Source organism: Pan troglodytes, chromosome 8 (genome assembly GCF_028858775.2).
Source record: "Pan troglodytes isolate AG18354 chromosome 8, NHGRI_mPanTro3-v2.0_pri, whole genome shotgun sequence".
NCBI lineage: Eukaryota > Metazoa > Chordata > Mammalia > Primates > Hominidae > Pan > Pan troglodytes.
Genome location: NC_072406.2, coordinates 12,850,929 through 12,878,906, shown reverse-complemented (window position 1 = coordinate 12,878,906; position 27,978 = coordinate 12,850,929). Strand labels below are relative to the sequence as shown.

Below are 27,978 nucleotides of genomic sequence, written 5' to 3'. Positions count from 1 at the left end.
GACAGTAGGATCTTTACGTTGCTCAGGTTTGTCTTGAACTCCTGGGCTCAAGTGATCCTTACACCTCAGCCTCCCACAGTACTGGGATTACAGGCGTGAGCCACTGCACCTAGCCTGGAGTCTCTTCTTAACTTCCTTCTCCCTTCCCCTTCTCCTTGCCCTTACTTTCTTCCTTCTTTTTTCCTTCTTTCTTTTTATTTATTTTTTTCTTTTTCTTTTTTGATACTGAGTCTCGCTCTGTCGCCAGGCTGGAGTGCAGTGGCGCGATCTCTGCTCACTGCAACCTCCGCCTCCCGGGTTCAAGGGATTCTCCTGCCTCAGCCTCCAGAGTAGCTGGGACTACAGGCGTGTGCCAACACGCCCAGATAATTTTTGTATTTTTAGTAGAGATGGGGTTTTACCATGTTGGCCAGAATGGTCTCGATTTCCTGACCTCGAGTGTTCCGCCCGACTCGGCCTCCCAAAGTGCTGGGATTACAGGCGTGAACTGGCCATCTTCTTTGATTTCTGTCTCCATGCGTTCCGGTCAAGGGACGGGATGGTGGTCTCCAGTTGAAATTTCCAAAATCAGGGCCTGGAAAAAATCAGACGCTGATTTCCAGAGATTCCCCAGAGCTGTCGCGAGGGGGCGCCCGGCCCTGCCAAACCCGGAGGGCCGCGCGCGCGCGCGCGAACCGTGTCCGAACCGCACGGCGGCGTCCTGGGGGGTCCACTGTGAGGACGGAGCTTCCTCTCCTCAGGACCCACCCAGGAGGGGCCGGGGCTTGGGACACCTGGGGACACCTGGGGCCGCGTCCGCTGTGAGGATAAGGAGACGCTGCTGCAGCTCCGGGACACCTGGGGCCGCCGAGGCAAAGGTGAGGAAAAGGCTTCTTGCCCCCGCTCTGAGTGCGGCGGAGCGAGCGCGGCCGCGTTTCCCGTCGGGCTGTTTGTACCTGGGCTTCACTTTGTGCAAGCGTCCTTTCATGGAGGCTTGGGCGGGTCACGCCCAGCGCAAGGCCAAGATACCGGTTACGAATGCGAGTTTGTTTCTGGGGAGAGACCCTGGTACCGGGAGAGGAGAAGGAAAGCGGAGACCCCGTCGGGCTGTCGGGATGTTGGGGACTGGCAGGCGCCACAGCCTGAGGTCGAGGAAACAGGCGCCTCCGGATCAGTGCTCATTTTGTGTTTGTTTTGTTTTGTTTTGTTTTGTTTGAGACGGACTTTCGCTCTTGTTTCCCAGGTTGGAGTGCAATGGCGCGATCTCGGCTCACTGCAACCTCCGCCTCCCGGGTTCAAGCGATTCTCCTGCCTCAGCCTCTCGAGTAGCTGGGATTACAGGCATGCGCCAGCACGCCCGGCTAATTTTGTGTTTTTAGTAGAGACGGGGTTTCTCCATGTTGGTCAGGCTGGTCTTGAACTCCCAACCTCATCAGGTGATCCACCCACCTCGGCCTCCCAAAGTGCTGGGATTACAGGCGTGAGCCACCTGGCCTGGTCAGTGCTCCGTGTTTTCAGGCTCGTTTGTTAACATAGTAGAAACAACACAGGAAAATGGAAAAGTAGGCACGTTATCATGCTCACGCCACTGCACTGAAGTCCTGGGCAACAGAGCGAGGCCTTGTCTCAAAAAACAAAAACAAATGAAAACAAAACCAAAAACACCATTGTGTGCGTCTAATGGAAGTGAACTCGTCAACAACAGTTTTTCTTTTGTTGAGAAAGTCTGTTTAATTTGCAGTGTATTTGTAATGGTACAGAAAATGATGTCTGTTTTATAAACATTCTCATCCTAAGTTAGTTGAAATGTATTAACTATATCAAGCTTTGACATACCATAAAATTAATTGAAGAAAGTCACTAATCTTTTTTTTTTCCTTTGGCCTTGAGCATTTTAAATAAAATCAGATTTCGTTAAGGTTACTTAATACTGAGCTGTAAACTCGTATGGCCCTGCGGTGTCTTTTCTTATCTTTTCTTTTTGCTTTTGTTTTTTTTTTTTGAGATGGAGTGTCGCTCTGTCTCCCAGGCTGGAGTGCAGTGGCGTGAGCTCAGCTCGCTGTAACCTCCACCTCCCAGGTTGAAGCAATGCTCTGTCTCAGCCTCCCCAAGAACTGGGATTACAGGCGCCTGCCACAATGCCCTGCTAATTTTTTTGTATTTTTAGTAGAGATGGGGTTTCACCATCTTGGCCAGGCTGGTCTTGAACTTCTGACCTCGTGGCCACCCGCCTTGGCCTCTCAAAGTGTTGGGATTACATGCGTGAGCCACTGAGCCAAGCCTCTTTTCTTTTTTTGACATGGAGTCTCACTTTGTCGCCCAGGCTGGACTGCAGTGGCGCGATCTCAGCTCACTGCAACCTCCGCCTCCTGGGTTCAAGCACTTCTCCTGCATCAGCCTCCTGAGTAGCTGGGATTCCAGGCCTGCATCACCACGCCAGGCTAATTTTGTATTTTTAATAGAGGTGGGGTTTCACCATGTTGGCCAGGCTGGTCTCGAACTCCTGACCTCAAGTGATCCACCCACCTCGGCCTCCCATAGTGCTGGGATTGCAGGCAGCCTGAGCCACCACGCCTGGCTGCTTTTTTTTTTTTTTTTTTTTAAATTAAAAAAAATTTTTTTGTTGGTTTTTTGAGACAGAGTTTAGCTCCTGTTGCCCAGGCTAAAGTGCAATGTCCCGATCTTGGCTCACTGCAACCTCTGCCTCCTGGGTTCAAGCAATTCTCCTACCTCAGCCTCCTGAGCTGGGAATACAGATGTGCACCAGAATGCCTGGCTAATTTTGTATTTTTAATAGAGATGGGGTTTCACCATTTTGGTCAGGCTTATCTCTAACTCCTGACCTCAAGTGATCCACCTGCCTCTGCCTCCCAAATTATTGGGATTATAGGTGTGAGCCACTGTACCCAGCCTTTACATTTTTATTGATTGATTTTTTTTTTTTTTAAGAGAGAAGGTCTTGCTCTATCACCCAGGCTGGAGTGCAGTGGTGTGATCATGGCTTACTGCAGCCTTGACCTCCTGGGCTCCAGCAATCCTCCTGCCTCAGCCTCCCAAGTAGCTTGGACTATAGGCACCAGCCACCATGCACTGCTAATTTAAGCAGGATCTTTACGTCCCTCAGGTTTGTCTTTAACTCCTGGGCTCAAGTGATCCTTACACGTCAGCCTCCCAAAGTGCTGGGATTACAGGCGTGAGCCACTGCACCCAGCCTAAGGTCTCCCCACTTTTTTTTTGAGACAAGATTTTCACTTTTTTTTCTCAGGCTGGAGTGCAATGGTGAGATCTCGGCTCACTGCCACCTCTGACTCCTGGGTTCACATGATTCTCCTGTCTCAGCCTCCCAAGTAGCTGGGATTACAGGCATGCGGCTAATTTTGTATTTTTAGTAGAGGTGGGGTTTCACCATATTGGTCAGGCTTGTCTCGAACTCCTGACCTCAGGTGATCCCTCACCTCGGCCTCCCCAAAGTGCTGGGGATTACAGGTGTGAGCTACTGCGCCCAGCCCTGCGGTATTTTTCTTTTTTCTTTTTCTTTTTTTTTGAGATGTAGTCTCACTCAGTTGCCCAGGCTAGGGTGTAGTGGCACGATCTCCGCTCGCTGCAACCTCCCTTTCCTGGACTCAAGCGATTCTCCTGTCTCAGCCTCCCAAGTAGCTGGGACTACAAGTGTGCGCCATGATGCCTGGGTAATTTTTTGTGTGTTTTTAGTAGAGGTGGGGTTTCACCATGCTGGCAAGGCTGGTCTCAAACTCCTTACCTCAAGTGATCTGCCCGCCTTGTCCTCCCAAAGTGTTGGGATTACAGGCATGAGCCACCACGCCCTGCCCCTGGGGTCCTTTTTTAATGGGGATCTCTAAGGGTCACTCCAAGCTTTTCTATGCTAATCGGTGTATTTAAATTTTCCTTATTTTAGAGTCCATTTTGTTGTGTATTTTTATTAGGAAATCACCCATTTTCTCTCTGTTTCCAGTTTGATTCAATATGTTTCTCCTTTTTTTTATTTTTTATTTTTTGAGACGGGGTTTTGCTCTGTCTCCCATTCTGGAGTGTAGTGGCGCAGTGGAGATCTCGGCTGACTGCAGCCTCCACCTCCTGTGTTCAAGCAATTCGTCCTCAGCCTCTTGAGTAGCTGGGATTACAGGTCTGCACCACCATGCCCGGCTGATTATTGTATTTTTAGTAGAGACTGGGTTTCGCCATGTTGGCCATGCAGTTCTCAAACTCCTGACCTCAGCTGATCCGCCCGCCTCGGCCTCCCAAAGTACTGTGATTACAGGCATGAGCCACTGTGCCTAGCCAATAAGTTTCTCTTATTTGACTTCTAATTTATCTGTTTCTAGTTTTTAACAGAATTCTTAATTCTATGTATTTCTGCTGTTTGTTTCCATCAATAATATTTTAAAAAATATCTGGGGACTGTTGTGGGGTGGGGAGAGTGGGGAGGGATAGCATTAGGAGATATACCTAATGCTCAATGACGAGTTAATGGGTGCAGCACACCAGCATGGCACATGTATACATATGTAACTAACCTGCACATTGTGCACATGTACCCTAAAACTTAAAGTATAATAATAAAAAAACAAACAAAAACAAAACAAAACAACAACAACAACAAAATATACTTATTAGTTTATCTTGTTTTCAATTGAGGGAATTGTTATATTAAACAATTTCTTATGACCCAATGACAAGCTTTAATTATTTTAAAATAATTCCTGTCTAACGCAACACCTTTTGCAGGAACCAGCTGTCAGTGGTATTGTTACTGACCAGAGTTTCTTGGCTCTCCAGTAATAGAAATTGACGTGAGGATGAGCAAGTTTCCCAGACAAAGCTTTTATTTAGGTGTTTTGTTTAGCTTGGTTAAATTTATTTCACAAAGCTTTCGTTTTTGTGTTTTATATTCAAACACAAAGGAGGCAGCAGAAGAGAGAGAATTCTGTCTGGCTCCCTGAAGAGTCAGGAGGAGAGTGTTTTTAGAGTCTGGCCCGATTGCCCAGGCTGGAGTCCTCTGGCACCATCTCGGCTCACTGCATCCTCCCGGGCTCGAGCCATCCTCCCGCTTCAGCCTCCCGAGTAGCTGGGACTACGGTGTATACAACCGTGCTCAGCTAATTTTTGTATTTTTTTTGTAGAGATGAGGTTTTGCCATGTTGCCCAGGCTGGCCTCAGATCCCCACAAAGTGCTGGGATTACAAGCATGAGCCACCATGCCCGGCCCAGTGTGTTCTTATTAAATTTCAGTAATTAGTTACGCCATTTGCCTTTCGTTCAACACTGAGATTTCGTTTTTCTTTCCTAATTATCTCATACATGGACTTTGGTTCCATTAAACTATTATTTCCTTGATCTACAAATTGCGGGTGATTCTTAGAGATTATCTAAGAAATAATTACATTTTGTTTTTAGAAAAACCACATTATTAACTTTACTACTGTTAGATACCACACCTGCTGTGACTTTAGGGATTTTGCTGGACAGTGTCTTAGACAATTTGCTAAGGGTGGACATTGGGTGAATGGTTTGAGGGAACATGCATTAAATACTCGAGACACCCAGGAGGCTGCTGTGTCCCCATAAGAGAGAGCATACAAGACTGCAGGCCACTGGGGTTGAATGCCTTGGAAAGGGCAGCATGCAGGAGCACACAGTGTGTGGAGGTCATGGTCAGTCCTGTGGTCCTTGTTCTAAGGCCAGTAGGAACCCATTGTAAAAGTTAAATCAGAGTGACATGATGAACGTTCGCTTTGAAAATGAGAATTTTGCCATTATAAAGTTGAGATCACCAGTTGCGGGCAGGTGGATTGTGCTCTTTCTGGTGGGTTGCACTGAAGAGAGCAAGCATTGGGCTGAGGTGTTTCCTCTGGGAACGCAGGGTCTGCATCTGCTCAGGAGGAAACACGGGGTAGACCCAGCTTGGAGTTATCTGCCAAAGTTGTGAAACTGAGGGACAGCTCAGGAACATTCCAGAAAAAGGAAAACCCAATCCAAATGGAAAGAGACCTTTTCTCCCAGTTGGGGCAGGCAGTGAAGTGAAATGGGTCCCTGGATTGGATTTTCAGGTAGAGACCTTGTATTTCCTGATTCGGGAGTTATGTGGTGGTTAGCTGGGAGGCTTTGTTTTGGTAAAATACACTGGAGTGTTTTGTGTGGAGTTGCTGTAACTGCTGAGGAATCTAAGAGAAGGGATAAGTTACACTTTACACTGCTATTGCAAGATTCCTAGAAGTATGAAATTACTGTAAAGTAAATTGAAAACAACCACAGTAATACCATGTCAGTAAAGCAGAGACGACATCAAACTTCACTATAGAGGCCAAACCCAGTCCAAATTCAGGTCAGTGGAAGCTGTGTACCAAGCACCCCGGTGAGAGTCTGGATGCTGTATCAGTATTGCGGCTGCAATATCAGTATTGAGGGTGTCACGTGAGTCTTAGGGGTGTCGTAGCAGTATTGTGGGTGTCATATCAGTATTTTGGGTGTCATATCTGTATTGTGTGCATCATATCAGTATTGCAGGTGTCCCATCAGTCTTATGAGTGTCATATCAGCCTTACAGGTGTCATATCAGTATTATGGGTGTCATATGAGTCTTAGGAGTGTCATGAATCTTGTGGGCTTCACATCAGTCTTATGGGTGTCACAGCAGTCTTGTGTGTGTCATATCAGTATTACGATATGCCGTGATATGTTATACCAGTATGATATCTCTTCTGAAAACATTCACAGACATACCCACACATAGTGCTTTAACAGCTCTCCGTGTATTCCTTAATCTGGTAAAGTTGACACCTAAAATTAACTATCACAGTATTTATGCCTGATTCATGGCTAAAATTTCAGAATTTTTAAAAATTTTAGAATGAAAGCCGGGCACCATAGCCAGACACCGTCCCTACATAAATATTAAAAAGTTAACTGGTTGTACTTGCACGCATATGTAGTTCCAGTTACTCTAGAGGCTGAGGTGGGAGGATCTTTTGAGCCCAGGAGATTCATGCTGAAGAGCTAGGATTGTGGCACTGCATTCCAGCCTGCGTGATAGTGTGAGACTCTCTCAAAAAACAATCAACAGTAATAGTATTATTTGGAATAAATTTAACCAAGGTACAAGACTTGTACATGAGGCTGGGCGTGGTGGCTCACACCTGTAATCCCAGCACTTTTGGAGTCCAAGGCAGGTGGATCCACGAGGTCAGGAGATCGATACCATCCTGGCTAACACGGTGAAACCCCGTCTGTACTAAAAATACAAAACATTAGCCAGGCATCGTGGCATGCGCATGTAATCCTAGCTACTTGGGAGGCTGAGGCAGGAGAATTGCTTGAACCCAGGAGGCAGGGGTTGCAGTGAGCCAAGATCTCGCCACTGCACTCCACCCTGGGTGACAGAGTGAGACCCCCTCTCTGGAAAAAACAAAAAACAACAACAAAATAACTTGTACATGGAAAATTTCAAAACATTGCTGAAGTAAATTCAAGAAAGCTTACATAAATTTAAAGACACCTCATATTCACGAATTGGAAGACTTAATAATTCTTAAGGTGGCAGTACTACACAAAGCCATCTACAGATTCTTTGTGATTCCTGTTACAATCCCAATGTCCTTTTGGCAGAAATCAACAGGCTGATCCTGTCATTTATACGAAATATCAAGGGATGCAGAATAGCCAAAATAGTGTCAAAAAAAAAAAAAAAAAAAAAACTCAGAGGCTCACATTTCCAAATTTCACATCCTACTATAAAGCAACAGTAATAAAATCAACATGATTCTGGTATAATCAATTGAATAGATCAATGGAACTGAATTTTGAGTTCAGAAATAAACCCATATTTCTATGAGCAATTGCTTTATTTTTATTTTTTTGAGACAGGATCTCACTCTGTCTCCCAGGCTGGAGTACTGTGGCACAATCGTGGCTCACTGCAACCTCTGTCTCCTGGGCTCAAGTGATCCTCCCGCCTCAGCCTCCCAAGTAGCTGGGGCTACAGGTATGCACCACCACATCTGGCTAATTTTTTGATTTTTTTATACAGGTAGGGTCTTGCTGTCCTGCCCAAGTTGGCCTCAAACTCCTGTTCTCAAGTGATACTCCTCTCTTGGCCTCCCAAAGCATTGGGATTACAGGTGTCAGCTACCATGTCCAGCCTGTTGATTTTTAAAAATGTAATTTCTTTTTCTTTCTTTTTCAAGGCATGGTTTTGCCCTGTTGGCCAGGTTGGAGTGCAGTGGTGCGAACGTGGCTTATTGCAGCCTAAACCTCCTGGGCTCAAGCAATCTTCCTTCCTCTGTCACCCGAGTAACTAGGACTACAGATATGCACCGTCACACCTAGCTAATTTTTAAGTTATTTGTAGAGAGAGTGTTTTCCTGTGTTGGCCGGACTGGCCTGAAACTCCTGGGTTCAAAAGATCTTCCCACCTCAGCATCTCAAAGTGCTGGTATTACAGGTGTGGGCCACCACCCCCAGCCTGGAATGGTTTTCATAATTACATTCTCATGTTGTTTGTTGCTAGTGTCTGGAAATACAGCAGATTACTGTGTATTGACATTTTGTGTTGTAGTTTACTAGTTTTAATAATATTTTGGGGGTTTGTCATGATATTTCTGTACATAAGATAGCTCCTGTGATCTGTGAGTAGCCATTTTTACTGCTTCCTAACACATATAAGTTCTCTTTACTTCTTTTTCTCTCCTATTTGTTGTGGATGGAACTTCCCGTACAGTGTTGAATACAGTGATGAAAATGAGCATTGGTGCCTTGGTCCTGATCTTAGGAGTAAAGCAGTGGGCCCTGACAATGGAGATGGTGCTAAAGTCCGATTGTGGTGTTTAGAAAACTCCTATCCCTGGTTTGTTGGGTGTTTTTATGATGAAATGGTGTTGACTTTGTTTAAAGTACTTCCTGCATCTATTGAAATTAGCATGTGGGTTTCTTCTTTATTCTGTTTATTTGATGTTCCTTTGCAGTGATGGCTTTAGTATGCCAAACCAGCTTGATTTTCTGAGAAAAGGATGTAGTGATCATGTTGTGCAATCCTCAACATACGTGCTAGTATGAAATTACAATTATTTTCTTGGGCATTATTATTATTATTTTTAATTTTTTTGAGACAGAGTCTGACTCTTGTCGCCCATGCTGGAGTGCAGTGGCGCGATCTCGGCTCACTGCAACCTCTGGGTCCCAGGTTCAAGCAATTCTCCTGCCTCAGCCACCTGAGTAGCAAGGATTACAGGCTCCCGCTGCCACGCCTGGCTAATTTTTATATTTTTAGTAGAGACAGGGTTTCACCATGTTGGCAAGACTAGTCTCAAACTCCTGACCTCAGGTGATCTGTCTGCCTTGGCCTCCCAAAGTGCTGGGATTTCAGGTGTGAGCCACCGCACCCAGCCTCTTGAGCATTATTAATTGAATAATTATACTAGACATTGATCTGTACCTTTCTGTTCTTGTGATGTCAAGTCCTAGTGTGGTTTAGTATTAAATTGCAGATGGGATTGGGTATGGGTTGGTTTACTATTTAGCGTATTAAGTGTTAGAAGTTTAGGGGAAAAAAATTAGCAGAAAGAAAACATACCTGAGGAATTGCGGGGAAGAGTATGATGAGGTCTGGGTGAAAGTCAGGGTTTAGGGTTAGCAAGAGAGTGCCTGTAGCCTTTGTCAACAGTAAATATCAGTCCTTTTCTCGAGACAGGTTCTCGCTCTGTTGCCCAGGGTGGAGTGCAGTGGCACAGTCTTGGCTTATAGCAACCTCCAACTCCTGGGTTCAAATGATTTTTAGGCCTCAGCCTTCCAAGTAGCTGGGAACACAGGTGCGTGCCAACATGCCCAACAATTTTTTTTTTTTTTTTTTTTTTTTAGTGGAGATGGGGGTTTCCTCATGTTGACCAGGCTGGTCTCAAGCTTCTGGCCTCAAGTGATCCACTCACTTCTGCCTCCCAAAGTGCTGCGATTATAGGCAGGAGCCACCACGCCCAGCCTGCACACAGGCAGGCAAAGATATTTTAATATTCTTTTAATTGGCACTTCCTTCAGTATTAGTCAGTGTAAGCAACTTTTCATTTATTTCTTAGTTGAGAGTTCTTTGGGTCACAAATCAGATGACATTTTAGTATGTATAGGGGTATGCATATGTGAGTGTGTTGATGTGTATGTGTGAGAGGAAGTGCAAACATAAGTATGACAGAATGAATATGCACACCTCTGTTCTTGTGTGCCTAGTGTGTTAGGGTTTGGTTAGAGTTTGATTTAGGGTTGGGGTAATGGTTAGGTTTAGGTTATGGAGAAGGGTTAGATGGTTAGTGTTAGGGTTAAGGGTTAGGGTGAGGGTGAGGGTGAGGGTTAGGGTTAGGGGTTAGTGTTGGGGTTGGGGTTAGGGTTTTAGAATTAGTGTTAGGGGTTAAGGGTTAGGGTTAAGGGTTAGAGTTGGGGTCAGTGGTTAGGGGTCATGGTTAAGGGTTGGGGTTGGGGGTTAGGGTTAGGGTTAGGGTAAGGGTTAAGGCTAAGGCTAGGACTAGGGTTAGGGTTTGGGGTTAGGGCTAGGGCTAGGGCTAGGGCTTTGAATAAACTTATATGGTAGCCAAGTTGTGGTTACAGTGGGCCTTGGGTGAGACCAAGTTCTATGGCTACTTCAAATGTGAACCAGCACAGTCTCAGTGGTGGTGGCCTCGGGGGTGCTTATGTTACCCCAACTCCAGCTCCACATGCCTCAGCAGAGAAAGAGAGACTGCTGGTTTCAGAGAAAGAAAGGGAGGAGAACAAGAATCTCTACTTGAAAAATCAAGAGAATTTTTCTTGATGTTAATCCAAGGCCACCAAAGCAGTACCTCTACGTGTTTGCTACTGTGTATTGGGCTTGGGACCTAAGTCTCTTTGAACACCTGGAGAGTGTTCCCAAAAATAATGGGCACCAACAAGCCCAGACTGTGAAGACTACAATAAATACTGACCTCTTCAATGCCCAGATATAGATGAACATCTATAAGTATCAAGGCCATCCAGGAAAACATAACCTCACCAAACAAGCTGAATAAGGCACCAGGGGCAAATCCTGGAAAAATAGAGATATGTGACCTTTCATACAGGAAATCCAAAATAGCTGGTTGAGGTACTTCAAAGAAATTCAATATAACACAGAGAAGGAATTCAAAATTCTATCAGATAAATTTAAAGATAAGATTTAAATAAAAAGAATAAAGCAGAAATTCTGAAGTTAAAATGCAATTATCATACTGAAGAATGCATCAGAGTTACTTAAAAAAATTGATCAAGGAGAAGATAGATTTAGTGAACTTGAAGTCAGACTATTTGAAAAGACAAAGTCAGAGGAGACAAAAAAGAATAAAAAATAAAGCATGCCTACAGAATCTAAAAAATAGCCTCAAAATAGGAATCTAAGAGTTATTGGCCTTAAAGAGGTTGTAGAAAAAGAGATAAGAGTTAAACATTTATTGGCCCAGTGCAGTGGCTCACGCCTGTAATCCCAGCACTTTGGGAGGCCAAGGCAGGTGGATCACAAGGTCAGGAGATCAAGACCATCCTGGCTAACATGGTGAAACCCCATCTCTACTAAAAATACAAAAAGAAATTAGCTGGGCGCGGTGGTGGGTGCCTGTAGTCCCAGCTCCATGGGAGGCTGAGGCAGGAGAATGGCGTGAACCCAGGAGGCGGAGCTTGCAGTGAGCCGAGATTGCACCATTGCACTCCAGCCTGGGCTACAGAGTGAGACTCCGTCAAAAAAAAAAAAAAAATTAAACATTTATTTAAAGAAATAATATTAGATAATATTAAACAATTCCCCAACATTCGATATCAACATTCAAGTACAAGAAAGTTACAGAACATCAAGCAGATTTAACCCAAAGAAGACCACCTCAAGGCACTTAACTGAACTCCCAAAGGTTAAGGATAAAGAAATGATTCTAAAAGCAGCAAGAGAAGAGACACAAATAACATTCAGTGGAACTCCAATACATCTGACAGCAGACTTTTCAGGGGAAAATTTACAGGCTGAGAGAGTGGCATGACATATTAGAAAAGCTGAAGAAAAAAAAGACTTTTACTTTAGAATAATGTATTTGGCAAAAAGTCCTTTAAACTTGACAGAGAAATGAGAACTTTTTCTGACAAACAAAAACTGAGGTATTTCATGAACACCAGACCTGTCCTACAAGAAATGCTAAAGGGAGTTCTTAGCCTGAAAGAAAAAAAGTGAGTGAGCAATAAGAAGTCATCTGAAGGTACAGAACTCAACTAGTAATAGCACATGGAAAAACACAGAATATTATAACATGGTAATTATGGTGTGCAAAAATCTCAAAAAGAAAGAGTAAACAATAAACCAGTAAAAAATAACTACAACGTATTTCCAAGACATAGACAGTAAAATAGGGAAGGAAGAGAAACAACAAAAAGTTTAAAAGAATGGCAATGGAGTTAAAGTGTAGAGTTTTTATTAGTTGCTTTGCTTGTTTCTTTGTTTATGCAATCAATGTTAAATTGTCCACAGTCTAAAATGATGTGTTATAAGATATTATATTCAAGCCTCATGATAATTTTAAATCAAAAAGCGTACCACAGATGTACAAAAAGTAAAAAGCAATAAATTAGATAATATTAAAAGATAAATCACCTTCACTAAAAGGAAGACAGGAAGAAAGAAAAGAACGATGAGAGGACAAAAGTCAATCAGAAAACAAGTAACAAAATGGCAGGAGTAAGTGCTTATCAATAATAACATTGAATGTACATGAACGAAATACTCCAATCAAAAGACAAATAGTGGATGAATGGATAGAGAAGCAAGACAATAATCTGTGACCTACAAAAAAAAATACTTTACCTATAAAGATACATTTAGACTGAAAATAAAACGATGGAAAAAGTTATTCCATGCCAAGAGAAACCGAAAAAGAACAGAAATAGCTTTACTTATACCAGACAAAAATAGATTTCAACAAAAGACTGTAGGAAGATATTAAGAAGGTCATTATATAATAATAAAGAGATCAATTCTTCAAGAGGATATAATTGGAAATATATATGCACCCAACACTAAAGCACCTAGATAAATGAAGCAAATACTATAAGAGCTAAAGAAAGAGACATCAATACAATAATGGCTGAACACTTCGACACCCTACTTTAGTCATTGGATAGACCTTCCAGACAGAAAATCAACAAAGAAACATCAGACTTAATCTGCACTGTATAACAAATGAACCTAATAGATATTTACAGAAAATTTCATCCAACAGCTGCAGAATACACATTCTTCTCTGCACATAGGTTATTTTCAAGGATAGACCTTATGTTAAGTAACAAGTCTAAAAACATTAAAAAAATTTGAAGTAATTTCAAGCATTTTCTCTGACCACAATGAAACAAACTAGAAATGGATTAAAAAATGAATTTCAGAAACTATACAAACACTTGGACATTAAACAATATGCTCTTGAATGATCAGTAGGTCAATAAAAATGTTAAAAAGAAAATGGAAAAATTTCTTGAAACAAATAATAGAAACATAGCATAGCAAAACCTGTGGAATATGGTAAAAGAGGTACTATTATAAAAGGAAAATTTATTTTTCTTTTATTATTATACTTTAAGTTTTAGGGTACATGTGCACATTGTGCAGGTTAGTTACATATGTATACATGTGCCATGCTGGTGCGCTGCACCCACTAACTCGTCATCTAGCATTAGGTATATCTCCCAGTGCTATCCCTCCCCCCTCCCCCCACCCCATCACAGTCCCCAGAGTGTGATGTTCCCCTTCCTGTGTCCATGTGATCTCATTGTTCAGTTCCCACCTATGAGTGAGAATATGCAGTGTTTGGTTTTTTGTTCTTGCGATAGTTTACTGAGAATGATGATTTCCAATTTCATCCATGTCCCTACAAAGGACATGAACTCATCATTTTTTATGGCTGCATAGTATTCCATGGTGTATATGTGCCACATTTTCTTAATCCAGTCTATCATTGTTGGACATTTGGGTTGGTTCCAAGTCTTTGCTATTGTGAATAGTGCCGCAGTAAACATACGTGTGCATATGTCTTTACAGCAGCATGATTTACAGTCCTTTGGGTATATACCCAGTAATGGGATGGCTGGGTCAAATGGTATTTCTAGTTCTAGATCCCTGAGGAATTGCCACACTGACTTCCACAATGGTTGAACTAGTTTACAGTCCCACCAACAGTGTAAAAGTGTTCCTATTTCTCCACATCCTCTCCAGCACCTGTTGTTTCCTGACTTTTTAATGATTGCCATTCTAACTGGTGTGAGATGGTATCTCATTGTGGTTTTGATTTGCATTTCTCTGATGGCCAGTGATGATGAGCATTTTTTCATGTGTATTTTGGCTGCATAAATGTCTTCTTTTGAGAAGTGTCTGTTCATGTCCTTTGCCCACTTTTTGATGGGGTTGTTTGTTTTTTTCTTGTAAATTTGTTTGAGTTCATTGTAGATTCTGCATATTAGCCCTTTGTCAGATGAGTAGGTTGCAAAAATTTTCTCCCATTTTGTAGGTTGCCTGTTCACTCTGATGGTAGTTTCTTTTGCTGTGCAAAATTTATAACTGTAAGTGCCTATATAAAAATCAGAAAAGCTGCAAATAAATAACCTAACAATACATCTTAATTCACTAGAATAAAAAGGCCAAACCAAACTCAAAATTAGAAGAAAAGAAATAATAAAAATTAGAGCAGAAATAAAATGAAGAAAACAGTGCAAAAGATCAATGAAACAAAAAGTTGATTTTTTTGAACAGTAAAACAATTGACAAATATTTAGACAGGCTAGCTAAAAAACAAAGATACAAATTAATAAAGTCAAAGGTGAAAAAGGAGACTTTACAAGTAACATTTCAGAAAATCAAAAGATCATTAGTGGCTACTATAAGTAATTGTATGCCAACAAATTAGAAAACCTAGAGGAAATTAATTCTTAGACACACACAACTTACCAAGAGTGAACTAGGAAAAAATCCAAAACCTGAACAGACCAATAACAAGTAACAAAATTAAAGCCATAATAAAAAAATGTCTATAGGACCAGACTGAAAAATAGAGAAGGAAAGAACATTTCCAAACTCATTCTTTGAGGCTGGTATTACAGTGATATGAAAACAAGACAAAGACACATTTAAAAAGCAAACTGCAGGCCCATATTTGAGAATATTGATGCAAAAATTTGCAAAAAACCTAGTAAACGCAATTAAACAATACATAAATAGGTAATTCATAATGACCAAGTGGAATTTATCCCAGAGATACAAGGATGGTTCAACATGCAAATCAGTCAATGTGATATATCATATAAACAGAATGAAGGGGCCAGGAGCAGTGGCTCACGCCTGTAATCCCAGCACTTTTGGAAGCCTAGGTAGGCGGATCACCTGAGTTCAGGAGTTCAAAACCAGCCTGGCCAACATGGCAAAACCCCATCTCTACTAAAAATACAAAAATTAGCCGGGTGCAGTGGTGGGCACCTGTAATCCCAGCTACTTGGAAGGCTGAGGCAGGAGAATCGCTTGAACCCGGAAGGCAGAGGTTGCAGTGAGCTGAGACCATGCCATTGCACTCCAGTCTGGGTGACAGAGGAAGACTTCATCTCAAAAAAAAAGAAGGACAAAATCCATATAATCATTTCCATTATGCTAAAAAAGTATTTGATAAAATTTAATAGTCTTTAATAATAAACCCTTTGAAAACTGGGTATGGAATGAACATATCTCAAAATAATAAAAGTCATATATGACAGACCCACAGCTAGTATCATACCAAGTGGGGAAAAACTAAAAGCCTTTCCTCTAAACTCTGGAAGATGACAAGAATATCCACTTTTACCACTGTTATTCAACATAATTCTGAAAGTCCTGTCTGGAGCAATCAGACAAGAGAAAGCAATAATAAAAGGCACCCCAGTTGGAAAAGAAGTCAAATTATTGTTTTTGCCAGTGATATAATCTTATATTTGGAAAAACATAAAGACTCCTCTGATAGGGTTTGAATGTGCATCCCCTCCCAAATCTCATATTTAAATGTAATTCTCCATGTTGGAGGTGGGCCAGGTGAAAGGTGATTTAACCATTGGGGTGGATTACTCATAAATGGCTTAGCACCATCCCACTTGGTACTATCTTCATGATAGTGAGTGAGTTCCCATAAGACCTGGTTATTTAAAAGTGTGTAACTCTCCCCTCTGTTTTCTGCTCCTGCTTTTTGCCCTGTGATGTGCAAGATTCTGCTTCAACTTTTGCCATGACTGTAAACTTCCAGAGGCCTTCCCAGAAGTGCATGCCAGTGCTATGTCTTCTCTACAGCCTGTAGAATCATGAGCCACTTAAACCTCCTTTTTAAAAAATAAATTACCCAGTCTCAGGTATTTATAGTGATGGGAAAAAAGCTTAATACAGAAAATTGGCACAAAGGAGTGGAAAATTGTTATAAGAATACCTGAAAATGTGGAATCAGCTTTGTAATTGGGTAAACAGGCAGAGGTTGGAAGAGTTTATAGGACTCAGAAGAAGACAGAAAAATGAGGGAAAGTTGAGATTTTCTTAACTTTGAATGGCTGTGACCAAAATGCTGATAGTGATCTGGACAGTGAAGGCTGAGCTGAGGAGGTCTCAGATGAAAATTAGAAAATTAGGACCGAAGCAAAGGTCATTCATGTTGTCTTAGCAAAGTAGTTGGCTGAATTTTTGTCATGCCCTAGGGATATATAAAAGCTTGAATTTGAAAGTGATGATTTAGGGTTTCTGTTGGAAAAATGTCTAAGCACCAAAGCGTTCAAGATGTGTCCTGGCTGCTTCTAACAACCTATGCTCACACGTTGGAGCAAAAAAAAGTAAGTTGTAATTTATTTTTACTTGCAAGGGAAGCATAGCGTAAAAGCTTAAAAACTTTGCAGCCTAGTCATGTGGCAGAAAAATAAAAAGCTTTTACAAGAGAGGAACTTGAGCAGGCTGTGGTGCAATCACTTGTTAGAGATATTTGTATAACTTAAAAAAAAAGCAAGTGTTGATAGCCAAGACAATGGGAAAGAGGAATTGAAGGCATTTTAGAAATCTAAAAGGCAGCCCCCCATCACAGACCCTGAGGCCTAAAAGAAGAGAATAGTTTCTGGGATCAGGCCCAGGAACTGCTGCCTTGGGTAGCCTTAGAACATGGCTCCCTGCATCCTGGCCACTGCTCCAGCTCCAGGTGTAGCACAAATTGGCCCAGTTACAACTCCAGTCACTGCTTCAGAGGGTGCAAGCCATAAGCCTTGGTAGCTTTCATATGGTGTTAGGCCTGTGAGTGTACAAAATGCAAGAGTTGAGACTTGGGAGCCTCCACCTTTACTTCAAATAATGTATAAAAAAGCCAGGGTGTGCAGGCAGAAGCATGCTGCAGGGGTGGAGCCCTTATGAAGAACCTCTACTAAAACAATGCAGAGAAGAAATGTAGAGTTACAGTCCCCATGTGGGCTGCCTACTGGGGCATGGCCTAGTAGACCTGTGAGGAGAGGATCACTGTCCTCCAGACCCCAGAATGGTAGATCTAGCTACAGCTTGCACTTTGCACCTGGAAAAGCCAGAAGCACACAAAACCAGCCAGAGGCACACAATACCAGCCCATGAGAGCAGCTGTGGGGGCTGAACCATGCAAAGCCACAAGGTCTAAGCGTCCCAAGGCATTAGTGTGCCCTGGAAATGGGACATAGAGTCAAAAATAATTATTTTAGAGCCTTAAAATTAAATAACTCCCCTTCTGGGTTTCAGACTTGCATGGGTCCTGTGGCCTCTTTCTTTTGGCTGATTTCTTCCTTTTAGAATGGGAGTATTTACCCAATGCCTATGCCCCATTTTTATCTTGGAAGTACTTAATTTGTTTTTTATTTTACAGGCTTATAGGAGGAATAAACTAGCTTTGTCTTAGATGAGCCTTTGACTTTTGAGTTAAGGCTGAAATGAGTTAAGACTTCGGGGATTATTGGGGTGTCATGATTGTATTTTGAAATATGAGAAGGATATGAGATTTGGAATGGCCAGGGGCAAAATGATATAGTTTAGGTGTGTGTTCCCACCAAAATCTTACATTGAAATGTAATCCTCAATGTTGGAAGTGGGCCTAGTGGGGAGGTGATTGAATCATGAGGGCAGGATTTCCATGAACAGTTTGGCATCATTTCCTTTGGTGCCATTCTTACAATAGTTAAGTTTTCATGAGAGCTGGTTATCTACAAGTGCGTAGCACTTCCCCCCTGCCCTTGCACTTACCACGTGATGTGCAAGCACCGGATTTATTTTTCACCTTGATTGTCAGTTGTCAGAGGCTTCACCAGAAGCAGAAGCCAGTGCTGTGCTTTCTGTACAGCCTGTAGAACCATGAGCCAATGAAACCTATTTCCTTTATAAATTAACTAGTCACCGATTATTTTTACAGCAATGTGAGAATGACCTAATATATCCATCAAAAAACTACTAGAAGTAATAACTTGAGTAAATTTGCATAATACAAAATAAACATGTACAAATCAGTAGGATTTCTATATGCCAACAGTCAACAAACTGGAAAAGAATTCAAAAAAGTAATCCTATTTGCAATAGCCACAAATAAAACAAAATGTATGGGAATTTACCAAAGAAATAAAAGTTCTCAACAATTAAAAATGTAAAACACTGATAAAGAGAAGACAAAAAAATGGAAAGTTATATCTATGTTCACAGATTGGAAGAATCAGTATTTTAAAAAATGTCCATGCGATCCAAAGCAATCTGTACTTTTCATGCCATCTCTATCAAAATAACAATGACATTCCTCACAGAAATAGAAAAAAAATCTGAAATATATATGGAACCACAAAACACCATAATAGTCAAAGCTATTCTGAGTATATAAACCAAAACTGGAGGAATCCCATTACCTGGTTTTAAATTATACTATCAAGCTATAGTAATTAAAACAGCATGACAGTAGAATAAAAAGACATAAAGACAAATGGAATGAAATAGAGAACTTAGAAACAAACTCATACAGCTAAACTAAACTTATTTTGAACAAAAGTGTCGATAACATACAACAAAAAATAAGACAGTTTCTGTAATAAATAGGGCTGGGAAAACTGGCAAGCCATAGGCAGAAGAGTGAAACTAGAACCCTATTTCTTGCCACATACAAAAATCAAATTAAAATAAATTAAAAACTTAAACCTAACACCTCAAACCATCAAAATTTTACAAGAAAACACTGGGGAAACCCTTTAGGGCATGGTTTGAGCAAAAATTTCTTAAATAATGCCCCATAAGCACAGACAACCAAATCAAACATGGACAAATGGAATTACAGCAGGTCAGAAAGCTTTTTTAAAGTGAAGGAAACAAAGTGAAGAGAAAACCCACAGAATGGGAGAAAATATTTGTGAATTACCCATCTGAAAAAACCCACAGAATGGGAGAAAATATTTGTGAATTACCCATCTGAAAAGCAATTAATAGCGATGTGATATGGTTAGCCTTTGTGTCCCCACCCAAATCTCATATTGAATTGTAATCCCCAGGTGTTGAGGGAGAGACCTGGTAGAAGGTGATTGGATCATGGGGTTGGTTTCCTCCAGGTTGTTTTTCTGACAATGAGTGAGTTCTCATGAGATCTGATGTTTTTATAAGGGGCTCTTCCCCCTTTGCTTCACATATATGCTCTCTCGCCTGCTGTCATGGAAGAGGTGCCTGCTTCCTCGTCTGCCATGACTGTAAGTTTCCTGAGGCCTCCCCAGCCATGTGGAACTGTGACTCAGTGAAACCTATTTCCTTTATAAATTACCCAGTCTCGCCAGGCACAGTGGCTTATGCTTGTAATCCCAGCACTTTGGGAGGCAGCGGTGGGTGGATCACGAGGTCAGGAGTTCAAGACCAGCCTGGCCAAGATGGTGAAACCCCGTCTCTACTAAAAACACAAAACTTACCTGGGCATCGTGTCAGGTGCCTGTAATCCCAGCTACTCAAGAGGCTGAGGCAGAGAATTGCTTGAACCCAGGAGGTGGAGGTTGCAGTGAACCGAGATCATACCAATGCACTCCAGCCTGGGTGACAGAGCAAGACTTCATCTCAATACATAAATAGATAAATAAATTACCCAGTCTCAGTTTTTTTTATAGCAGTGCAGAAACAGACTAATATACTACAATATATTGAGTTCAAAACATTCTATGGAAAAAAATATAATAAAGAGTGGACAAAAATTTAAATGGACATTTATGAGAAGAAGACATACAAATGGCAAACAGGCAAATAAAAAGGTGCTCCACATTACTGATCATCATAGAAATGCAAATCAAACCCAAAATGAGATATCATTTCACCTCAGTTAAGGTGGCTTTTATCCAGAAGTCAGTCAAAAACAAATGTTGCTAATAGCCAAGATTTGGAAGAAACCTAAATGTCCATCAGCAGATGACTGGATAGAGAAAATGTGGTACATATACACAATGGAGTACTATTCAGCTATAAGAAAGAATGAGAGTCTGTCATTTGCAGTAACAGAAATGGAACTGAAAGTTTTTATGTTAAGTGAAATAAGTCAGGCACAGAAACACAAATGTCACATGTTGTCACTTGTTTGTGGGTGCTAAAATTCAAAACAATTGATGTCATAGAGATAGAGAGTATAAGGTTGGTTACCAGAGGCTGAGAAGGGCAGTGAGGGAAGAGGGAGTTAGTGGGGATGCGAAATGGATACAAAAAATTGTTAGAAAGAATGAATAAGACAGTATTTGGTAGCAGAACAGGGTGATTATGGTAAAAAAAAATTTAATTATACATTTTGTAAAAACTAAAATAGTATAATTGGATTGTTTATAAAACAAGCTATAAATGCTTGAGAGGATGGATACCCTGTTTTTTATTATGTATTACTCATTGCATGCCTGTATCAAAGTATGTCATGTACCCCCATAAATATATACACCAACTATGTACCCACAAAAATAAATTAAAAATTAAAATTAAAACCAAAGAGAGGAGAGTATAATGAGGCATGTGTGACCCATGGCTTGAACTAGCTTTTCAGGTTAACTTTGGAATGTTTTTATCCAAGAAGAGGTGTCCATTTAGTCAATAGGGGCTTAGAAATTAATTTTTAGTTTATAAGTGGAAAAAAGAAGAATTTTTAATCCTGAGCCATAGCTCTCAGTCAGTCAGTCCCTGCATGGAACCCTGTTCTTTACTCTGGAGATAAACACTGTTTTTCTTTTCCACTGAATAACACCACATTTCAAAATGAGGGGAAACATCTTGAAACTAAGAGGTATGGCCTTACTAAATTTGATTTGGTTTCCATTGTAATTAATTTAATCACATGTGTTCTAGAGTTTGTCCTCAGTCTTCTCCTACTTTAGGCCCATGATCTGTTGAATTTGCTCGGCTCGCTGCTCAACAGCAGGAAATCAGAATTATTTAAAAACTTCATTGTGGCTGGGAGCAGTGGCTCATGCCTGTAATCCCAGTGATTTGGGAGGCCAAGGTGGGCAGATCACTTGTTGTCAGGGGTTTGACACCAGCCTGGCCAACAGAGTGAAACCCCATTTCTACTAAACATACAAAAATTATCTGGGTGTGGTGATTCATACCTGTAATCCCAGCTATTTGGGAGGCTGAGGCAGGAGAATCACTTGAACCTGGGAGGCAGACGTTTCAGTAAGGCAAGATGGTGCACTGCACTCCAGCCTGGGCAGCAGACCAAGACTCTGTCTCAAAATAATAATAATAAATAAAAATAAAAATCTCGTGTTTCAAACAAAATTTCTTTTGCATATCAACTGTGTCAACTTGCATATTAACTATAATCATTTTGTTTACTTTATATCCAATCTTGAGAAATCTCTGAGGACTAATTTCACTCTTTTCTGCCATTTTGGTAAACATACCAAATGCCATCAAACAAAATGCACAAAATTCCTGAGAAATACATTTTCTCCTTGAGGAGTATACTTGTTGTGTTAGAGGAACTCGTGGTTACCAAGCTTCTAGTTTAATAAACATGACTAGAATTCTCTATCTTAATATGAGTAGCTAGGTACTCACAAGGCATCTAGAAGGTTAATACCTATGGTCTGAAAATAGCCACATTTTTTTACTGGCCACAGATTACAATTGCAGAATATTTATGGCCATACAAGACATCTTCCACCAAGCCTGAAAAATGTATAAATGTCCTAGGAGTGCAGCATTTTTTGTTAAAGATAATATTAACGAGCTAGCTTAGGTCAACGGGTTAATGGTCATTGTTAAAACGAATAGCCCCGACTTTAGTGAGTACATCTGCACCTTCCAAGTTTAATTATAACTCTTTCTCTTTATAGTTAGAGACACTAACAAAAGACAATGCATTCCTGCTCTTGTTTTCTGAGGATGTCCAACTCTGTAATGGAGTCATTTCTAATAAACTTGCTTCTTTCACTGTGCTCTCTGACTCACCTCAAATTTTTTACTGCACAAGATCTAAGAATCCTACTTTGTGGTCTGTGTCAGGACCCTCTTTTCTAGCAACATCTTTCAGCAACACCATGAAGGGACACCAAGACAAGACCCCCACTCCAAGGAAAACAATCCACATAGAATCATTCAGCTGGCAAGTGGGCTGTCTTTTAGGGTCATGAAGCCATTCAGGTTGGCAAGAATGATTACCCACTATTACTTAAGTGAGAGGCCCTAGGGTATAATATTAGGGTGAGAGACTCAGCCCAAAGTTAGAGACCTGGGGGTGTCATAATCAGATTAGAGGCCAAGCCCACAGGGTTAGAGGCCCTGGGGAACATTGAGAAGAATGGATTTGGCTAAACAAGATGTTTGCCACTTTCTCTTTTTGGACTGTCCACCTTGTGCTTTGTCCCTCACCTGAGTGCTCTGCATATTGTTGCCTTTCTGCTCACCACCTCCGTTTTGCAGTAGCCTGGAGGCTGCCCCAGGAAAGAGGCCCCAAACAGTTTAGCTTTTACTTTCCTTAGCGATCCTCTGACTTTGAGCCTTGATGTCTTAGAGCTATTGCTGCTACCACTTTTCTAGTTGGCAAAGCTAATAAACTAACATTAGAACAGCACCTACAGGTTTTTGACCCCTCACCAAGGGAAGGTGGTCCTAGAAGCTAAAGGGCAGCAGTGGATAATAGGAGAATATTTATGAAAGTGTGAGGCCTTATTGCTAGACCGACCCTCCAGACATAACCCTTAAAGCCTGGCAAACCATAAACCCAGCTACTTACCTGTCAGAGTCCACAGGTGCTCCCAGCCTTTCTGGCATACAGGCTGTATTAGTCTGTTCGCATGCTGCTAATAAAGACATATCTGAGGCTGGGTAATTTATAAAGAAAAGAGGTTTAATTGACTCAGAGTTGCACATGGTCGGAGAGGCCTCACACTCATGGCAGAAGGCAGGTGAGGAACAAAGTTACATCTTCTACATGGCAGCAGGCAAAAGAGCTTGTGTAGGGAAACTCCCCTTTATAAAACCATCAGCTGTAATCCCAGCACTTTGGGAGTCCAAGGCAGTGGATGACCTGAGGTGAGGAGATCGAGGCCAGCCTGGCCGACATGGTGAAACCTCGTCTATACTAAAAGTACAAAAATTAGACAGGCATGGTGGTGGGCGCCTGTAATCCCAGCCACTCGGGAGGCTGAGACAGGAATCGCTTGAACCCAGCAGTCAGAGGTTGCACTCCAGCCTGAGCAACAGAGCAAGACTCTGTCTCAAAAATAAATAAATAAATAAACCATCAGATCTCATGAGGCTTATTCACTGTCACGAGAACAGCATGGGAAAGACCCATCCCCTGATTCGATTACCTCCCACTAGGTCCCTCCCACGATATATGGGAATTAGGGGAGCTACAATTCAAGATAAGATTTGACTGGGGACACAGCCAAAGCATGTCACAGGTTATGAAACAAATTTATTCTAGCAGGCCAGACATAAGAGAGATGATTCCCTGGACCATCCCAAGGAAGAGTGGTTAACAGATGCAAGTTGTTTTATGCATCAGGAAAACAGGAGGGCTAGATATGCTATTATTAGCACAAGAGAATCAATCAAGGCACAAGCCTTGCTGGCCTCGACCTCAGCTCAAAAAGCTGAGTTAATTGAACTTACTAGGCCCCTGCAGTTGGGAAAGGATTTAAAAGTTAACATTTACACTGATTCCAAGTATGATTTTTTAGTGCTTCATGCTTATCCTGCAATTTGGAATGGGTGGGGACTCCTGACCCCCAAGGGCTTTTCCATACAACATCATTCAGATTTTGAGCTTGTTAGAGTGCTGCTTTGCTGCCAAAAAGTGAGTATAATTAATTGCAGAGGACATCAAAAGAGAGACTGACCATGTAAAAGGAAATGCCCTTGTAGATGCCGCAGCCAAGGCCCCTGCACTGAAAGGGCCAGTGAAGCTTGTGGGCGTGCTGGTCAGCATACATAGAACTGGGCCAGAATACCCTGAAGAAGAACGAAAATGGGCCAGGGATTGCATTTCAGTCCAGGGCCCCTCGGGCTGAATGATGGTAATAAATTACTAATGCCAAGTACCAATCACAGGAGTATAACTCAGCACTTTCATGATTCTTTTCACCCTAGAAGGGATTCTTTGTTTCTGTTAATGTCTCATTTGTTTATAGGGGTAAATCTTTTCAAGACACTAAAACAGGTGACTCAGCCCTGTGAGCTCTGTGCCTGACATGACTCAAACGGCCAGCAATTTTCTCCTTCTCCAGTTAAACCTGTCCAAAATTGAGGAACCTATCCAGGTGAGAACTGGCCACTCTAATTTACCCTGAAGCCTTTCTGTAGGAGATTCAAATATTTGCTAATGCTTACTGATACCTTCACTGGTTAGATCGAGGCATTCCCCACCCCATCTGAAAAATGTTTACCAGAAGAAATAACTCCTCATTTTGGGTAATCTAAAAGCCTGCAAAGTGACAATGGCCCATCTTTCACAGCAGGCGTATCCCAACACCTATCCTCAGCTTTAAGAATCCAATATTACCTTCACTCTGCTGGAGACTGCAGTCCTCTGGGAAGGTGAAAGGGCTAATCCTACTCTACAGAAGACTCCAGCTAAATCAGAGGCCTGACTATCTCTAACACCCATAGCTTATTGCGGGTTAGAACTGCTCCAAAGTAAAACGTATATTTAAGTCCTGTTGAGTTAACATGTGGAAGGCCTTTCCTAACCACAGATCTCCTAATAGATGAAATGAATCTCCATTACAAAAATGTCATCAATCTAGGACAGGTGCAAAGGCACTCTGTGAATATGGAAACAAGAGTCTTCCCCTCCCACATGGGAGGAAAATTCAGTTTCAGCTCAGCTAGGGATTTAGTCTTACTGAAGACGCGGGAGAAGTTCTCCAGCTGAGCAGCTTTCCCCAACGTGGAAGGGACCATAGCAAGGACACCTGAGTTCTCCAACAGACGTTCAACGCCAAGGGATTCACAGGTGGGTGCACCTGTGTGGAAGTAAAGCTGTTGCTTATTCTGGGAGCCGAATCCGAGGCGGAGGGAGGTGGGCGCGGGGCTATTTAAGCGTTGGCGGAGGGCAGGCTGGGTCGCTGCACATCAGCTCCTCCTTCTCGCGTTTCTCTTGCTGTCCTAATCCCGCCTTGGCCATGAGGGAGATCGTGCTCACGCAGATCGGGCAGTGCGGGAACCAGATCGGCGCCAAGGTTGGCAGCGGGGGCTTTGAGGGCCCAGCCCGGGCCTGCCGGGTGGCCGGGGAAGATGTTGGCAGTGGCGGGAGCGGTGCCCCTGCATTGCGGCCCCTGGGCTCCCTGCCAGGGAAGCGGTGGAACCGGGCGGCTGGTGAGGCGGCCGGGGTGGACCCCAGGGTCACGGCGGCCTAGGGATGGGGGTGCGGATGGGGGTGGGGGTGGGAGAGCGGCTGGGGCGCTTTCCTGACTCAGCCCTGGCCTGTCTGGCCTCTCCCGTCTCTTGTAGTTCTGGGAGGTGATCTCTGATGAACATGCCATCAACTCCGCTGGCACCTACCACGGGGACAGCCACCTGCAGCTGGAGCGCATCAACGTGTACTACAACGAGGCCAGCGGTGAGACCCCCGTCCTTCCCCCACCGCCCTCCTGGGAACGCGGCTCTCCCCTCGCTCATGCCCTCCTGCCCCACTCAGGTGGCAGATATGTGCCCCGCGCTGTGCTCGTGGATCTGGAGCCAGGCACCATGGACTCTGTGCGCTCGGGGCCCTTTGGGCAGGTCTTCAGGCCAGACAACTTCATCTTCGGTGAGCCGCAGGCGAGGACTGGGGTGCGGCTCCTTAGCCAGGGCAGCTCAAAATCCAGGAGTGCGCCAAGGTCATCCTGTGGGAACTGGGGAGCTAGGGCCCCTGAACACCCTCCTATCCTCCGAGTCGAGTCGCTCAATCCGCCTCTCCTGAACGGGCTTCGGGAGGAAGGCCCGGGTGTTTCCTCAAGGTGAGGAGTTACTGATGTAAACTCCCTGGAAGGACCTGAGCTGGGGCCGTGGCTACTGCCTTTCCTGAGAATGGGCAGGAGCCACTTGCAGCGAGGTCTGTTAACCCGTCTCAGGTTTGACTCCTGACTTAATTCCTAACAGGGGAAGCTGCTGTCCTGTAACTCTGGGGGAGGGGGTTTCATCTGCTCCACCTGCAGGGCGAACGGTGCTCTCACCTCACGTGTGACACTTGGCCCTTTCTGCATTATGGTGGTGACCACTGATGACCGTATACCTGGCCATCGAGTGACCGGCTGTACTGTCTTACAGGTCAGTGTGGGGCCGGAAACAACTGGGCCAAGGGACACTACACAGAAGGCGCGGAGCTGATGGAGTCAGTGATGGACGTTGTCAGAAAGGAGGCTGAGAGCTGTGACTGCCTGCAGGGTTTCCAGCTGACCCACTCCCTGGGTGGGGGGACTGGGTCTGGGATGGGTACCCTTCTGCTCAGTAAGATCCGGGAGGAGTACCCAGACAGGATCATAAACACATTCAGCATCCTGCCCTCGCCCAAGGTGTCAGACACCGTGGTGGAGCCCTACAACGCCACCCTCTCAGTCCACCAGCTCATAGAAAACGCAGATGAGACCTTTTGCATAGATAACGAAGCGCTGTATGACATATGTTCCAAGACCCTAAAACTGCCCACACCCACCTATGGTGACCTGAACCACCTGGTGTGTGCTACCATGAGTGGGGTCACCACGTGCCTGCGCTTCCCAGGCCAGCTGAATGCTGACCTGCGGAAGCTGGCCGTGAACATGGTCCCGTTTCCCCGGCTGCATTTCTTCATGCCTGGCTTTGCCCCACTGACCAGCCGGGGCAGCCAGCAGTACCGGGCCTTGACTGTGGCTGAGCTTACCCAGCAGATGTTTGATGCTAAGAACATGATGGCTGCCTGTGACCCCCGTCACGGCCGCTACCTAACGGCGGCTGCCATTTTCAGGGGTCGCATGCCCATGAGGGAGGTGGATGAACAAATGTTCAACATTCAAGATAAGAACAGCAGCTACTTTGCTGACTGGCTCCCCAACAACGTAAAAACTGCCGTCTGTGACATCCCACCCCGGGGCCTGAAAATGTCGGCCACCTTCATTGGGAACAACACAGCCATCCAGGAACTCTTCAAGCGTGTCTCAGAGCAGTTTACAGCAATGTTCAGGCGCAAGGCCTTCCTCCACTGGTACACGGGCGAGGGCATGGATGAGATGGAATTCACCGAGGCCGAGAGCAACATGAACGACCTGGTGTCTGAATATCAGCAATATCAGGATGCCACGGCCGAGGAGGAGGAGGATGAGGAGTATGCCGAGGAGGAGGTGGCCTAGAACTCTCCTTTTCTAGGTAAAGGGGGGAAGCGGTGTGGATTCTTTACTGTGTTCTGACAGCCATGTGTCACTATGCGCTTGTTCATTTGTGTCTTCACATCTGCTGCGTTTTAAAGCATTTTTACAGTATGCGGTTTTGACTAATAAAGTATTCTCACAGCA

The 27,978-nt window shown here is 43.3% G+C and overlaps 1 protein-coding gene across 11 annotated transcripts; it reads left to right on the top strand.

Annotated features, from left to right (window-relative positions):
* The first annotated feature begins 620 nt into the window (after positions 1 to 620).
* On the top strand, positions 621 to 27,978 carry TUBB8 (tubulin beta 8 class VIII). Of its 11 annotated transcripts, XM_063781259.1 has the most exons (8): positions 650 to 857; positions 7,861 to 7,978; positions 24,640 to 24,768; positions 25,325 to 25,463; positions 25,657 to 25,689; positions 25,961 to 26,069; positions 26,148 to 26,258; positions 26,759 to 27,978. In XM_063781259.1, the coding sequence occupies exons 7-8, from the start codon at positions 26,198 to 26,200 to the stop codon at positions 27,814 to 27,816; spliced, it is 1,119 nt and encodes a 372-aa protein (XP_063637329.1). In that variant the 5' UTR covers positions 650 to 857; positions 7,861 to 7,978; positions 24,640 to 24,768; positions 25,325 to 25,463; positions 25,657 to 25,689; positions 25,961 to 26,069; positions 26,148 to 26,197; the 3' UTR covers positions 27,817 to 27,978. The 11 variants fall into 11 exon arrangements, with proteins under 11 accessions (XP_024201912.2, XP_063637326.1, XP_063637330.1 ...); XM_063781256.1 differs by lacking the exon at positions 25,657 to 25,689 and having other exon boundaries at positions 643 to 857; XM_063781260.1 differs by lacking the exon at positions 25,657 to 25,689 and having other exon boundaries at positions 643 to 857; positions 25,255 to 25,463.

Bases quoted from the DNA above. Each gene is read 5' to 3' on its own strand.
- TUBB8 (XM_063781253.1), top strand. From the start codon at position 25,745: ATGTTGGCAGTGGCGGGAGCGGTGCCCCTGCATTGCGGCCCCTGGGCT. The intron at 25,826-25,960 runs GTGAGGCGGCCG...CGTCTCTTGTAG, and splicing joins GCGGTGGAACCGGGCGGCTG to TTCTGGGAGGTGATCTCTGA. The intron at 26,070-26,147 runs GTGAGACCCCCG...TGCCCCACTCAG, and splicing joins GTACTACAACGAGGCCAGCG to GTGGCAGATATGTGCCCCGC.